Consider the following 16,557-nt stretch of genomic DNA (forward strand, 5'->3'; position numbering starts at 1 on the left):
ATCATACACAGATTTGAAGGATTTATTATTCTTGATTGACCAACAGTCAATTTGGTAACACTGAAATAAGTTGAAAGGTAACAGTTAAGACAGAGTAGTAAGATCTCAATGCACTAATGGAAAGGATTTCAAATTTGGAAAAAAAAAATATAACTTCACTTCTGTAGCATTGTGCAGTGGCCAATACTGCTTTCAGAAGTTTTTTAAAGGAATGTAAAACTGCTCTCAAATTTTGCATAACAAATCCAAAGGGAATTATGGATAAAAAAAAATGTTCATATAACATTATGGTGGAGTTTTGAAATGCAAAGCCAGGAATTTCACAATGCATTAACTCTACCCCCTATATAATAAAATGCCACATTACATCACATAACACTGCATAATCAGGCTTTATTTGGCAGAGAATGCCATGTGTACATTTTAATTTTTAACTAGAATAAGAAAACAAGTAGCCAGGAAATTATTTTCTATTTTGGGGAAATGTTCTACTTGAAAAATGTTTATCAGAAGAACAAACCCAGAAAGCTTTCAGAAAACAAGGCCCCAGTACAGAAACATCACAGACATACAAAATGCTTCCAACCTTCACCTGGCAGAAGAGACTGACCTGTAAACGCTGTTTTACCTTTCTCCAGCCAAGGACCTCAACCTCAGCAGGGTACTTTGACATACAGAACTATCTGCTGCTACAGACTGAGCCTCTGAATTTCTTCAGTGGAGTCTTCCTTCTTTGTATAAATGAAGAGTTCACAGCAGCAAGGACCTGAGTCTCACCTCAGTTAAATGGTCTAACAAGGGGGCTACTAGCTAAGTGTCTCTCTTCCTCACTTGTTTTAACAGAAGTGTCACCACCCAGACTAGTGCCTATTGTAAACCGTATCCCTTTGTAATCTGTAATAATACTTTGTAAATAATTGTAACAAGACTTTGTAAATAAAATTTTGTAAATAAAAAAAAAAAACTTTGTAATTTCTAATAACTCATATGTTCCCAAGAAAGAACAACTACATGAAATTCTGGGCTAGCTGTCGATGCGAATATTTAGCTATATGTATTAATACTATGATCACACAGAACTTTTAACACTGCACTACAGAGGTATTTATAGAAGGTCAGCTCTAATCTCTTGATTATATTTTATTTGTGCTACTTCTAGAACCTTGATGCATGTTTGCAGTCTTAAAATCTTATATAACCATATACAGTATGTGTAAGGCGAAGTGTAGCTGAAGTAAATTCTGAAGTAAAATTTAGCTGCTTTTGCACATCGAATTCCAAGCCTTAATGTTGCACTAATGTAGTTTTTGGCATACAATAAAAAATGACTTACCAGGTAAAAAGAGCTCTCTGAAGCTGGCATCCATTAATCTTTCAAAATCTTGAGTAAGATTATCCTCTATTGCATAACTCTGGAAGCTGTGAGGAAAGTTCAAGAATTTTCCTCAGTCTTCAACAGGTGTTTCTTGAAAGATGTTTACACCATCTTTTTGAAGCCTTATGTTCTTTTCTGACTTTTCAGGTTTGGTGGGTTTTTTGGTTTTAATTTTGATGTAAGAAAATAAACATGGATCCAGAAAGGAGAACTCTTCAGTGAACTCCAATTACAGGACAGTCAATTTTGGTTTGTCAAAAGCTACTTTAAAGATAGCCTAATTATTATGTGATTAAATTACTAGAAACGTGCCTCACCGAGTGCAGTAACATTAAGAAAGAAGTTCCATAAATCTTATTTTGAAGAAAAAAACCAAACAAACAAACCAGCAACTGGCAAATAGTCTAAATTTAGAAGAGCAGAACCTACAGTTTTGGATGCATTAGCAAAGAGGGACTCAGTTACAAAAAGAGCTTTTATCTTCATTCTGTCCTCTGACAATGTGTGGCAAAATGCCCCCCAAATTTGTTAAAACTACTAACCATTACTTCATTTTCAATTTTTTCCCAATACTAATCACTTCAAATTACATTTATGAACAAACTAAGCCTAATGCTGACAATACTACATAACTGGAGTATTCAAGGGCACACAAAATTCAAGTAAATTCCTGGAAATAAATCCATTCCTGAATTTCCTTATTAAGGAAATGTCTAGAAGTAAACTAGAATGGACTGGTAGGTGGCATTAAGTAGGTAGACTTTCTTCTGTTAAATAAGTGGATTTGGAATTTTTCTGTTCAAGTTTTGTAGACACTGGATCTACTTAAACTTAGCTGAGCCTTACTGTGTATTAGATGAAGCTGGGTGTCTCTCTGTGTCTTTATTTTCCATGCCTCTGAGAAGGAAGTTAATACTCATTGAACATATCTTGTTTGGCTGTCCTACGTTTTTTCATTTATTGTTTTTACAATGGATAGCATGGTCATATTTTCATGGTGATTACCATTACTTGCATAACACTACAAGTTCCAGGTGAAGCATGCTATAGTGTTGCACATTTGAGAGACTCTTGATCTGGGCCATGCCTTGCACAAAGTACTACAGATGATCAGATTTCTACAAGAGACAAAATTTCCCATTCCAAGCATCATAAAACACATGCACACATCTAATTACATAGGGTGACAATAGACAGAAGCAATATGACAGCGTAAGCTCGTATCTTCTACTGGAGGGACAGGCAGAACAAAAGGAAGGAGGAGGGGAGACACCTTTCAGCTTGTTCAAATGTCTGAAACAGCCACTACACAGCTGCACAATTGTTTACTGCTAGTACGAAGAACCGAAGTGAACCAATTAGCTGGAGGAAACACACCGAAGGATATTAATAGATGCTGTAATAATAAATACTGTAATGTCTCCCAATTACAAAAGTATAAGCTAACTTTATGCATATTTTTGATACTCCATTTCAGGATTTTTACCAACCAGTCACTCATGATTGAAACATCAAACGACCACAACTCTTCATCTTAAACATTTCACAGTGCTCCTGAAGAACTCTGAAGAGCAAAAATTTCTCCCAAAATAAGCTGTTTACAGTTCTGAAGCTTTCATGTTTCCCTGTGGATTTTGCAAACATCTAGTTCCAAGAGCTACACAGCATATATCAGCTTAGTTTTTAAAATACTAATTTCATAAACTATATTGCATAGAAGTACTACCTTGACCAACCAGCAACTTACTTCTGTCACCATGAAATTTCCGACATGTTTTTACAGCAACAAATACATCTTCCTTTTTCACTGGCTCTCCCTATATGAACAGAACAAAAATTATTTTTTTAATTGCAGGCTCCACCTTTAACATTTTATAGGATATGTATGTCCATACATATAATAAAATAGAAAATATCTTTTCGTTGTATAGCATATCAAGTAAAATAGGGTACTAGTAATACACTAGAAAGTACATCTTTGTCTCATGAAAAAAAGGTCACTAGTTGTTTAAAATTCCTGAAATAACATTATTGAAATACTTTTTCCATTGATGTAGCCTTCTAAAATAAATTAAAACACCTATTAGGAAAAGAGAATGAGCAGTAGAACTTGTTGAACTAAGAATGATTCATCTGAAAAATAATGTTGTCTTAATTTTTTTTGAAATTCATCACTATGAGAACATGTTGAACTGTATCATACTTGGAAAAAGAAGCTTAAATGCTACACAGCAGAAATCTTTGCACTTCCTCCACTGTAAAAATCATTTAACCACTTTTGTTTTCCTTCTTGGCACCTAGAATTTTGCTCTGCTGGAAGCATGGAACATTTACCGGCCTCTAGCAACTCTTAACCCATAAAATCATAAATGCATTATGCTAGAGGTAGAAGAGATGGGTCGTACTTTAATGCACCAAATACTATATTACATTTTATCTTGAGCCTCAAGAAGTTTTAGATTTCCATCTGTGAAAAAAGATTATTTATACTTCAGTATCTCACAGAAATGTAAGGAGGAATACTTTACAGATCACATGCTGTTCAAACATTGTGGTAGAAAGACCCATTAAAGCATATGCAGTATTTGTTTGCCATGAAATATCCTGTGCCACGGAAGGCTCCAAGCATATAAAAAAACAGATAAATGCCAGAACAAACTTTCTTTTTTAAAAAAATTATTCTTAAGGTTTGAGATTTTTAAAGTGAAGTATTATGCATTTTAGTAAGCGTTTTACCTTTACTAAGTAAGTGGTATTTAAAATATGGTACTTACACAGAGTGGCAGAAAATTACTGAACGTTGTTGCACAGCGATCAACCTTATGTGAGCTCACATCATCTGTGCAGAACTCAGGCACCGGAGTAAGATGTGGTCCTTCCCCTTTCTGCCAAATATACAGGGCAATCTATCAAAATAGAAAACATTTATATCATTAATGAAACTGGATAAAAATTCTTAGGGCACAGAAGAAATCATATCACAGGACAAACTTAATAGGAAAACTGAAAAATATGGGATGCTGTAGAAGATTTGTGCCTCAGTTGACTAGCTGCATCCCTTACCTTTTGCTCACATTTCCAGCACCAATATGTAATCTTTCTGCTACAAAAGAAATTCTATAGACAGACAAGTTTTAAAATTTGCTTTATAGAATTACAATTAGTATCGTATATTTAAGCACGTCAAAACAACTTCCCTCTTTAACTTTTATAAGAAATGGTAGATTGAATACTTACACCTTCTTTTAAACAAAAATGCTTATTGTGTTGCTCTTTTAAAATTATTTTGATAATTTGGAATAGCCTATGTGGCAATTTTCAGCTTTTCAAAATACATCCATTCTCTGGTGGCAATTTAAAATGCTCAAAATCAGTAATGAAACTTTGAGACGCTGTAAAATAAAATGGATAATGTAACAGATAGGCTATCCTATAGTAGACTCTTGTCCATTTTAAATGTAGCAACAATAAAAAGCCAGCCAAACTTCAGAGAGGAAAAAGGAAGAAGCAAAATGGTGATGTCTTGAAGATAAAAAAACCCCAAACACCACCTTTGTATTTACATCGAACTCATAATGGTAGTATTTCAATCTGTACTTCATGGTACATCGAGAACATTTAGACTTGCTCAACATTTCTACTGCAATACTTTTACACTGCTTGTAACTTTGCCAGACTAAGTATTCAGGGGCGAAAGTTCTACACTGGGTGCCTACCTCAGAACAGTTAGAAGATTAACTTAATTTCATATAAAACTGTTTGAAAACTTGTAAGAACAAAATTAAGTTCTTAAAAATCTAAAATGCAGAAAACAATATCTCAGTATGTATGTGGATTCAGAGCTTCCCAGCAGCACTGCCATACACTCCCAATTCTGAATGCTTAGTCTCTCTTGACGACAGGCCAAAGATGTGAAAGCATCTTTGGACAAGAACTGTTTGAGCATATACTCAAGATGTAGGAGATCTGGGTTTGAAGTTTGCTCCTGCCTAACTCAGTCAAAAGTTACAGCTTCTAGTTTTCAAAGAGTGCCCGCACCAAGAAACCACAGATATTCTGGGACAGACACTCTCCGTGCTACCTCGTGAAACCGAGTTACTGCACAAAAAGCAATATTCTTGGAACCAAAAAGGTAGTGCAGTGAAGGGGAGCCCGACTCTACTGCATGGGAGGAATGGGACTTCTCTAACAGAAGAAAAATCAGTCTTGGGTTCTAGTTTCTGTTTCCCATGTTATCTACTCATATTCCCAATGGCTCTTACATGGAAAACAAATTAAATACTTCACGGGAAAATGGGACCAGACCCAGCACACAGCAAAGGCAATGAAAAGGAGTCTCCTTTCCACTGTTTTATGCCTACTTAGGAACTTTAAAACTATACAATTTTAAACGTTAAAGCTTTAAATCCCATCAGGGCCAGAATTCAGCTCCTCTTTTAGTAAATAATCTGATTATTAAGGTATTACTAAGCGGGCATAATATTTCCTTCTCCTAGGTGTTCTGGAGGAACTCAGTCCAAACAAAGCATATTAAGTATGGTCTGGACAAGCCCAAGTCACCAAACCCGTTACAGACTTCTAATTTACAGATGATCATTTTCCTGCCCATCTCATTTAGGTCTCAACATCCTCAGAAAATCAGAACTACCTACATACAGCTCCTTCTTGAACTTGGAATAAAACAAAAGCACCAGTTTGTTACAGGCCCTGTTAGGACTAGAGGCAGGCTTGAGAATACAATATTTTTGAAACTTAAGCTTCCAGGTTTGAAAGATTTTTGATAAGGTACAGTCATATAGTAGAAGACATTAACTGATGAGTTTTTAGCAAGTTGCTGATAACTGGGCCATCATAACTACACATAAGCTCTTAGACCACCTCAACTGCAAAGTAAAAACATGTAGTTTGACTGCACTGAAGAGTTTAAAAGACTGTTTTCTTCCTTGTAACTGAGTAGATGACTGGGAGCTGTGAGCACAAGCATGGTCACTCCTGCTGCACAGCTGATAGCAACCTGCTAAAATACTGTTAACTCAGCTGCATGTTCTTTCAAGACAGTGAGTTTTGTAGTTTGCAAGTTCTAATTTCTCTTAGCCTTGTCATTATTAAGTGGTCTGTTTATTTGCTGTTTTACCAACGCTGCTGAAAGCACAGATGATCTTAGCATTACAGATGACTTCAACAAAGTAACTAAAGGGAAAGGCCACTCTATATGGAAGAAAAATGAATAAACATTAGTGGCAGTTAAGACAAATACTGTTGACAGGGCCTGAAGTAGAGAAGGAGTATGGAAGTGGCATGTAACACATGCTCAAGGTAAGGAGCAGCCAAAAAACACACATACATCTCCAAGGTTATCTTCTGCCTTGTCACCACATAGACATTATGGAATGTAAGTAGTTCCTGTCCCTGCATTGCAGCTGGAAGACAACATAACAGCAAGGGATGACATTTCTAAAGAGCTTCCAGGCCACTTTAAGATTCATAAATTCATAACATTGTTTAGGTCAGAAAACACCTTTAAGATCATTGAGTCCAACCATTAACCCAGCACTGCCAAGTCCACCACTGAACCATGTCCCCAAGCGCCACACCTACACATCTCTTAAATGCCTCCAGGGATGGTGACTCAACCACCTCCGTGGGCAGCCTGTTCCAATGCTTGACCACCCTTTCCGTGAATAAATTTTTCCTAATATTCTATCTAAACCTCCCCTGGTGCAACTTGAGGCCATTTCCTCTCACTCTATTGCTTGTTCTGTGGGAGAAGAGACCGAGCCCACCTGCCTACCCCCTCCCTTCAGGCAGCTGCAGAGAGCGATAAGGTCTCCCCTCAGCCTCCTCCTCTCCAGGCTGAACACCCCCAGCTCCCTCAGCTGCTCCTCATCAGACTTGTGCCCCAGCCCCTTCCCCAGCCCCGCTGCCCTTCCCTGGACACGCTCCAGCCCCTCGACGTCCCTCCTGCAGCGAGGGGCCCGACACTGAACCCAGGGTTCGAGGTGCGGCCTCACCAGTGCCCAGTCCAGGGGGTGGTCACTGCCCTGGCCCTGCTGGCCACACTGTTTCTGACACCAGCCAGGACGCTGCTGGCCCCTTGGCCACCTGGGCACACTGGGGGCTCGTGCCCAGCCGGCTGTCAGCCAGCACCCCCAGGCCCTTTCCCACCGGGCAGTTCCCAGCCCCCTGCCCCAGCCTGTAGCACTGCCTGGGGCTGGTGTGACCCACGGGCAGGGCCTGGCACTGAGCCTGGTTGAACCTCACACCACTGGCCTCGGCCCATCGGCCCAGCCTGCCCAGACCCCTCTGCAGAGCCTCCTGCCCTCCCGCAGATCCTGTCCCCCAACTTGGTGTCGTCTGCCAGCTTTCTGAGGGCGCACTCGATCCTCTCATCTAGATCATTGATAAAGAGATTGAATGGAACTGGCCCCAGCACTGAGCCCTGGGGAGCACCACTTGTGACTGGCCACCAGCTGGATGTATCTCCATTCACCACCACTCTTTGGGCTCGGCCAGCCAGCCAGCTTCTAACCCAGCACAGAGGACACACATGCAAAGTATGCACAGCCCACCTCTCCAGGAGAATGCTGTGGGAGACGATGTCAAAGGCTTCACTAAGGTCCAGGTAGACAACATCCACAGCCTTTCCCTCATCCACTAAGCAGGTCATCTTGTTGTAGAAGGAGACCAGGTTTGTCAAAGAGGACCTGCCTTTCATAAACCCATAATGGCTGGTCCTGACCACCTGGTTGTTCTCTACGTGCAACGTAATGGCACTGAAGATGACCTGCTCCATAACCTTCCCCTGCACCGAGGTCAGGCTGACAGGCCTGTAGTTCCCTAGATCCTCCTTCCTGCCCTTCTTGCAGATGGGCATCACATTGGCCAACCTCCAGTCAACTGGGACCTCCCCAGTCAGCCAGGACTGCTGATAAATGATTGAAAGTGGTTTGGTGAGCCCTTCCATCAGCTCCCTCGGTACCCTCAGGTGGGTCCCATCCAACCCCATGGACTTGTGTGTGTCTAAGCAGTGCAGCAGGTCACTGACCATTTCCCCTTGGATTATGGGGGCTTCACTCTGCTCCCTGTCCCTGTCTTCCAGCTCAGGGGGGCTGGGTACCTGGAGAACAACTGGTCTTACTGTGGAAGACTGAGGCAAAGATGGCATTCAGTACATCAGCCTTTTCCTCATCCTTTGTCACGATGTTTTCCCCCACAACCAATACAGGATGGAGATCCTCCTTCGTCCTCCTGTTGCTAATGTATTTAGAGAAACATTTTTTATTGCCTTTTACAGCAGTAACCAGATGAATTTCCAGTTGGGCTTTTCCCCTTTTGATTTTCTCCCTGCATAACCTCACAACATCCTTGTAGTCCTCCTGAGTTGCCTGCCCCTTCTTCCAGAGGTGGCCAACTCTCCTTTTTTCCCCTGAGTTCCAGCCAAAGCTCTGTTCAGCCAGGCCCGTCTTCCCCACCAGCTCGTCTTTCGGCTCATGGAGACAGCCGGCTCCTGCGCTTTAGGACTTCCTTCCTGAAGAATGTCCAGCCTTCCTGGACCCCTGGGCCCTTCAGGACTGCCTCCCAAGGGACTCTGCCAACCAGGCTCCTAAACAGGCCAAAGTGCCCTCCTGAAGTCCAAGGCAGCAGTTCTGCTGACCCCCTCCTTACCCCTCTGAGAATCAAAACCACTGTCATCTTCTGATTGCTGTGCCCAAGACAGCCTCCAACCCACAAGTCCTTCTCTGTTCACAAACGTCAGGTCCAGCGAGATGCCTTCCCTAGTTGGCTCCCTCACCAGCTGTGTCAGGAAGGTCTCTTCCACGTGCTCCAGGAACTCTTGTGGACTGTTTCCTCTCTGCTGCATTGGACTTTCAGCAGACAGCTGGTAAGGTGAAGTCCCCCACGAGAACAAGGGCTAGCGACTGTGAGACTTCTCCCAGCTGCTTACAGAATATTTTGTCTGCTTCTTCATCCTGGCTGGGTGGTCTATAACAGACTCCCACCACAATGTCTGCCCTGTTGGCCGTCCCCCTGAGTCTTGCCCATAAACACTCAACCCTATCACCACCATCATCAAGCTCCAGGCAATCAAAACACTCCCTAACACACAGCTACCCAACTGCCTCTCCCTCCTTGCCTATCCCTTCTGAAGAGTTCATACCATCCACTGCAGCCCTCCAGCTGTGCGAGTCATCCCACCACGTTTCTGTGATGGCAGCTATGCCAGTTCCCCTGCTGCACAATGGCTTCCAGCTGCTCCCGTTTGTTGCCCACAGAGTGTGCAGTGGTGTAGATGCACTTCAGTTGGGCTATTGATCTCGGGGGAGAAGGCCTAATTGCCAAGCGCTTCCGTGGTTTCTAACACATCAATAAGCCTCGCATCTTTCCTGCCACGTGGATCTCTATCCCCTGCCTCCACGGACACAGCAGATTGAAGGACCTCACTAGCACAACGTCCCTCAAACAGTGGCGTGCTGCCACCAGGCTTATCTCTAGCGAGCCTTCTTTTATCTGTTTCCCCCTTCAAATGCAGTTTTAAGCTCTTTCAATGAGCACTGATAACTCCTGTGCAAAGATCCTTTGTCCCTTTTGTGACAGGTGTACCCCATCTGTTGCCAGCAGGCCTGCTGTCGTGTAAACTGACCCGTGATCGAAAACCCCAAAATTCTGCCAGTGACACCAGGCTCAGAGCCAGGTATCGATCTGCTGGCTCCTCCTGTTTCTTCCCTTGCCATTCCCTGCAACTGGAAGGACAGAGGAGAACATCACTTGTGCTCCTGATCCTTTAACCAGTTGTCCCTGTATTAGTTCAGAATTCAGCTACTCAGAATTAATGTCTATCACATGAACCAACAAAGAAGCAACAATCCTGCAGCACTGAAGATATTTAACAATTGTAACGTGAATTATTTATGAAAGTTCATAATGTGCTAAGATCTCCCACTGAATAATGGAATCTTCAACAGGCAGCCTTAGAAAGGTGTGAAGCTATCATATTGCAGAAGTGAGGTTAGAACGCCAGTCTGGGTTACAGCACAGGATAACAAACTGTTCCTAAAATGATGGAAATGGATTTACAATAAAAAGACATAAATATTCTTAGTCTGAGTTCTAGTTCAAATCTAATGTTAAATATACAAAAAAATCCATTGTTCACTTCCAATTCTGAAAAAGCATCAGGGAATATGCTCGACATTGGTAAAGGGTTTTTGTCATGCTGCTGCTCATTTGTAGCTATTTTTTTTTTAGACTTTTTGAAAATGCACATATTTTCAAGATAGGCTTCCCTGATGGAAAGTAATATAAATGTTACAGATATAAGAAACGGGGACTTAGAAAGTAGTAGAGTGAAAAAAGTCTTATACAGAGCCAAATAAAATACCAAAGATTAGAGGCACATGTTATTAGCACTCTCTCAAACTAAACATTCCTTAAAACATTTATCATCCTTCATAAATTTAAACCTTACTAACAATTACTAAAGATCACAGTTTATATCCTTTGATTTGTTGTCAATCTTGATTCACTTAAGAAGCACGCAGAGATAAAAATGATTTAAGAAGATGATGATGATTTATGAAATAAGTGAGGGGGAATGGAACTGTCTCTACGGAGACATAAGACTGTGCAGAAAGAACGACTACAGGGCTGCAATAGGTTATCAATGGCAATAAATTTGAAATGAAACTTATGCAATGAACTGCCCACAGAATAAGGAGTGGATGGAAGTAATTTTGCCAGTCAAGTGATCAATTGTTTTTCATTAAGCAATCTGTGGCACATAAAAGAAATGTCTGCTAATGATTTTTTTTTTTTTATGACACTATGTTTAGAGGCTTTGTCAGTGCTGAGGTAGACTGGAATACTGGGAATACAGGAATGACTTTGAGGCAACTTACAAAAAGATTAACAGTGTGAAGCCCAAGGTCTTGCATTTAGAAAAATTAACAAGAGGAAAGAAACAGCTTGTTGGCTTGTTTCACGTAGCAAAATAAAAGCTGAGAGGTGTCCAATTGCTTTTGAGAAATACATCAGCCAAGGAGGGGAAACTATGTGAAAGAACAGTGTTGGCACAAATCCAAATTCATGTAAATATGCCACCAATTTATACTCTACATACTATAGATTCATGTTGGAAGTAAGGAGGTTTATAACCATCACAGAATAAAGATCTGGAACAGCAGCAGTAGTTTTAAGTAAGGTCAGTTGGGGGAGGGCGGTGGGTGGGGGCTGGAACCACATTTTATAGCTGACTTTTAGGAGTTTTTAACAATTAAAATGAATTCACAATCACTCATAATTTCAGGCCAAAATCTGCAAGTTTATTCCAAATTCATCCTCCCCTTCCACCCTGGTTCAGGAGTTGACTTTGGTGTCAGTACAAAACCCTGGGCTGCACAGACATTTTTAAGGCAGAAGAAATAAAAAAGCTTTAGAAAAGTAGCACTGATACTCTTTCAGATCCTCCCACTCCTTTCTTCTCATGTTCCTTCCAGTCAGCTCATCCTCTGGAAGACCTAGTGGTTATCTTTTAAAACTGTTGCAAACCAGAGGCAAAAAAATTTTCCAGATTTCCATACTGCAAATTGCAAAGCTGATTATTCACACATCAGTTAGGATGCTGAGAGTACTTAATCCAAACTCCATCATATTTAGCTCTCTAGAGTCTGATTTAGAAAGTGAGCGAGGCAGGCTAATACCTGAGATACTATTCACATGAGCTTATGCTTCATGAATTGGAAGTCTTTCTCCTTCTTTATAGAGCAAGACTTAGAAGAAACCTGACTGCATACAACCATGTATTCGCATACAAATGCAATTTTATTTATGAATTCTTCTATGCTTGAAATAGTTTTAAAGTATTACAATATTCTAAAGGAAGGGAAAGAAATTAAACGTGCCATTGCAGTCAAACTCTTTAGCAACATCTAAGAAAAATCTATTATTTCCATAGTAATTTATCACAATTCATATACATAGATTTTAGACAATTCTTCTTTCATCACATTACTGCTTACCTCATGCTTTAAATCTATCGTGAAGTCTGACTTGAGTGGTTCACTTTTCAGCTTCTTTGCAAGCCTATAAAGATGAAGAAATTTACTCAAAAACATATTAAAAAAATAAACCATTCATTAGTGTAGGCAGCAAAGTGTGGCTGATATTATTGACCATCTTACCGGGGGAGGGTTGGGGGGTGGGGGTGTGTGTGTGAGGAAATCACACCACTGTATTTATTGCCCCATGAAGCAACTTATATCTCTTTTTCTTTTTTTTTTTTTTCCTCATCTGAGTACAAGGGTGATGATATTTGTTTTCAGCACACACATTTGATACATCCTTCCTACCCAAGAAGAAAGTTTTCATCTGGAGTAGACAGTCTGGCACAGTATTTTTAACAGATCAAAAGCCGCAGTGCATTTAAGGCTCAATATTGATCAGCATCTCAAAATTCAGACAGTATTCTCTTTTTTGTGTATTCCAAGGACCAGTATTTAGGCACCTTCAATTTATGAACACATCAATCCTTGCTACAGCAAGGTGCATTCAACTTCTGAAATCTACGAACTTTTCAGATCTCATTTAAAAACTAAGCATCTAATCTGAAATAAATATCTATGTTGCCTCTATAGCATCACAAACAGTTCTAGAGGGCAACACAGTCACTCTTAAGACCCATGAATAGAACTGCTGTCTGGAGGAGAATACATTTTTAAAATGACAAGAGATGGTACTGAACCAGTTGAATAACTAGTCCTGGACAACTATTAACTAGCTGGTGTGATGTAGAGCAAAATATATCATACGCACAGCAACGATACAGAAATCTGCTTCTGTACTCTTGTCTACTAATGAATTCTTAAGTGTTTCTTTGTAATAATTATGCTTGGAATGTATAGAATAAGGAATAAATTGAATTTTATCAAAGCAGTATTTTCTGGGTAAGTGTAGTGGGAGCCCAAATCTCTGTAGGCATACCTGGAGCTAGCTGTACATTACTGTGCCTGGCTGAACATCTTCCCACACACCTGAGATCCTCAGACTAAAGCAGACTTCATGTATCAGCATGGACACTGCTCATATTGGTGGCAGCAGCAAAAGCTCGATGTAGGCTCTGAAGTTAAATCCATGAGAGGCCAGCCTGCACTGGCTGAGCACATCCCAAGCTGTCTGCCATAGCTAAGCTGCAATCAGAGCTTCAGTTCAAAAACAGCTCAAAATTAACATTTGACTTTGCATATCTACATGACCTGCAATAAACCTTCAACTGTTCTGCAAGAACATCTTCACCTTTTATATAAAAAATTAATCCATATGAAATCATAACTCATTAAAATAACATTGATTAGCACCTAGGAAAACTGTATAAATTAAACATTCTTAATTACTATCAATAAACAAGAAGTGATTAAAAATTCAAGTCTTACTTGTTAACGAGGGGAATGCTAAGCGCCCAACCAGCAGCAAAATCTGGAAATTTAAAGACTGTAGGATTTTCAGCAAAGGCATAATGGTGAATTATTGTAGATTCTTCATCATATAATGCTTTACCTAAAAACCACTCCTGTAAAAGGAATATAGGAAACAATTTTGTTCATCTACAGCATCCTTTTAGTGAAGATGACAACTGCATTCATGCTGAATAAAGCAAACCTGAAAACAAAAACAAGGGAAGCATACTGTTCACAATAATCCAGACAAAAAATTGTACTTGGTAAGAAATGAAGCTACAGGCAGTTCTCTGAATTTAAATACACATGGCAGGTTCAAACTCCAGCATATGCCCTAGATTCCACCCATTCCAAGAGCACTGAATCCCAAAATCACAGAAGGGTTGAGGTTGGAAGGGGGCTCTTGAGACCATCTAGTCCTATCCCTCTACTCAAGCAGGGTCAGCCAGACCAGGCTGCCTAGGACTCTGTACAGTCGTGTTTTGAGTACACTCCACAACATCTCTGTGCAACCTGGTCCAATATTTGACCACACAAATTGATTACCAACTACTGACTAGACAGACACTCGAAAGCACTACATTCAGGAACTTGATATATACTCGTTTTGAATTTCCATCTGTCTAGCCTTTTCTATACTAGGGAAGTTAAAAAGGAAATACATTTTAAATACCTTGATCTTCAAAGCAGTTAAATGAAGAGGGTCCCAAGTATGCATTTTTAAAGTAAAAAATTAAGTAGTAGTAGTAGAGTTTTAAAAAAGTGCTTAAGAATTTACTACTGACTCTGCTGTACCTGAAAATAATTAGCATATTTTACTACTATTTCTTTAACATTACTGTCAGTTGTCTTAATATTTCTGTTTAGAGTGGATATAAAACAAATATTCCCCAACATTTTTGCAGAATAAGGACTGTAATGAAGGGAAAAAAGAATGTAAGTGTATATATAATTAAAAAAATAAATGGCTTTTCAGGCCTGCAAGTACAAACAATGAATCAGAATTCTGAATCACCTTAATGGTTATATTAAATCTTTAAAGCGTGAAGTTCCTTGCATCATGACAATAAATCTGGCTTTTCTTTTTCCTGACAATTTATCATCACTAAAATAGATTCAAAGTTAGGGCAAATGTTTTTTCATGAAAGATTCTCCTTCTCCACACTCCCTGCGCTCTGATCTGTATTAGATTACTAATTAGATTACTGCACTCAGCGCCTCACACATGTATACATACATGTATAGTCCTGGCTGGACTAATTAGTAATCTAATGTTAGATTTTTCTCCCCTTTTAAGTTCCCTAGTGTAAAAGAGGCTAGACAGATGGAATTTCAAAGCGGATATATGCAAGTTCCCGAATGCAACAATGAAAAATTCCTTCAAGGTATTAGCACAGTTCACAGACTTCACCTGAGATGATTACTACAAAATTCAAGACACCAGGGAAAATATTCAAGCAAAAATACTTGTAGAAACACCTAGCAAAAATAACCACAACAGCTTAACCCAAGAGGATCTTGTGTCTCAGTAGCCATCTTTCTAACTCCCAGCAGATGTTGCTATATAGACTGAGCTAAATTTTATAGCTCCCCAGAGTTCAGGAGCAATGAGTGAGATTTGGTCAGGGCACGGTAGAGTCAGCTAACAGCAGGAGAGGTCTGCATGCACCATGAGACAACTCCAGCTAAAGCCAACCAGCTGAGCCTGGCAGGAGTATGCAAGCACGGCTGCCCCAGAGGACATTCAGCCTGGCAACGTCCTCAGCTTCCAGCCAGGACTCAACCTGGCTCCACAAAAGGCCAGCCCTCAAGAGCTACCAGTGATGCTTGTCTTGCTGCACACATTGAGTCAAACCCATGGGGTGCTGCCTGCTTCAAGAACCCCACCTCTACAAGGATGGCCAGGACCCGTACAAACAACCATGAGTCAAAGAAATGGGATGCTGCCTCTGACAAGGAACACTGACTTTCCAAGGGACTGATACAAGTATAACATGGTGTGCACGTGTATGTATACATGTGTGAGGCGCTGAGTGCATTTCCCATGAATTCTCAAAAAAACCTAAATTGAATATATCTTGTATTTGTCTAGCGACTTCCCCAGGTAACACAAATGCTGAAAACTTGTTTGGTCCCATAAGCCTCAAGAGGCACATGGAGATAAGAGGTACATGTTCAGTAATCTATTGAGGAAACAGCCAAAGTTAAACTGACACAACACAATATATGGAGAAGGTAACAGTGGGGATTTTTTTCCATCTGTAGACAGTTTTTTTCTGGACCTTCACTTTGTTATGCTAGAGTGAAAAAAATCTTTACTTATCCTGATTATGCATGCTAGTTTTTACACCAAAACCATCTATGGATTAAAAAACCGAAACAACCAACCAACCACTGTAATTCCTCTATAAACCACAGAAAATTAAACCCATACATATACCCTCCTCAGGCTTTCACATAATATTATTTCTAGCAATATTAAGCCACAAATCACAGTGAAGGCATTTGAAGTTACAGCCAATACGCTCCAAGCTTATTTGGTCATAACATTGTTTATTTACTACACTGATATGTAGAACAAGTCAATTTGTGCAGGCTGGCTTACAGGATTATATTAGTTACATGTAAAGGAACTTAAAAACTAACTTAAGGAATTATGGTAATCTAATTGCATATTGGCAAAAATGTAGATTAAAAAAAAAAAGAATGTGATTTATCACATTATGGGTAACT

General features: G+C 40.1%; 1 protein-coding gene across 1 annotated transcript in view; it reads right to left on the reverse strand.

Annotated features, from left to right (window-relative positions):
* B3GLCT (beta 3-glucosyltransferase) overlaps positions 1 to 16,557 on the reverse strand; it is a 69,844-nt gene that overhangs the window by 11,807 nt on the left and 41,480 nt on the right. The window contains exons 7-10 of the mRNA XM_055802332.1: positions 13,801 to 13,937; positions 12,391 to 12,454; positions 4,150 to 4,281; positions 3,123 to 3,192 (exon numbers count right to left, since the gene is read on the reverse strand). Coding sequence (XP_055658307.1) covers positions 3,123 to 3,192; positions 4,150 to 4,281; positions 12,391 to 12,454; positions 13,801 to 13,937 — 403 coding nt within the window. The remainder of the gene's footprint in view (positions 1 to 3,122; positions 3,193 to 4,149; positions 4,282 to 12,390; positions 12,455 to 13,800; positions 13,938 to 16,557) is intronic.

This window comes from Falco peregrinus, chromosome 4, assembly GCF_023634155.1.
Source record: "Falco peregrinus isolate bFalPer1 chromosome 4, bFalPer1.pri, whole genome shotgun sequence".
NCBI classification, from domain to species: Eukaryota; Metazoa; Chordata; class Aves; order Falconiformes; family Falconidae; genus Falco; species Falco peregrinus.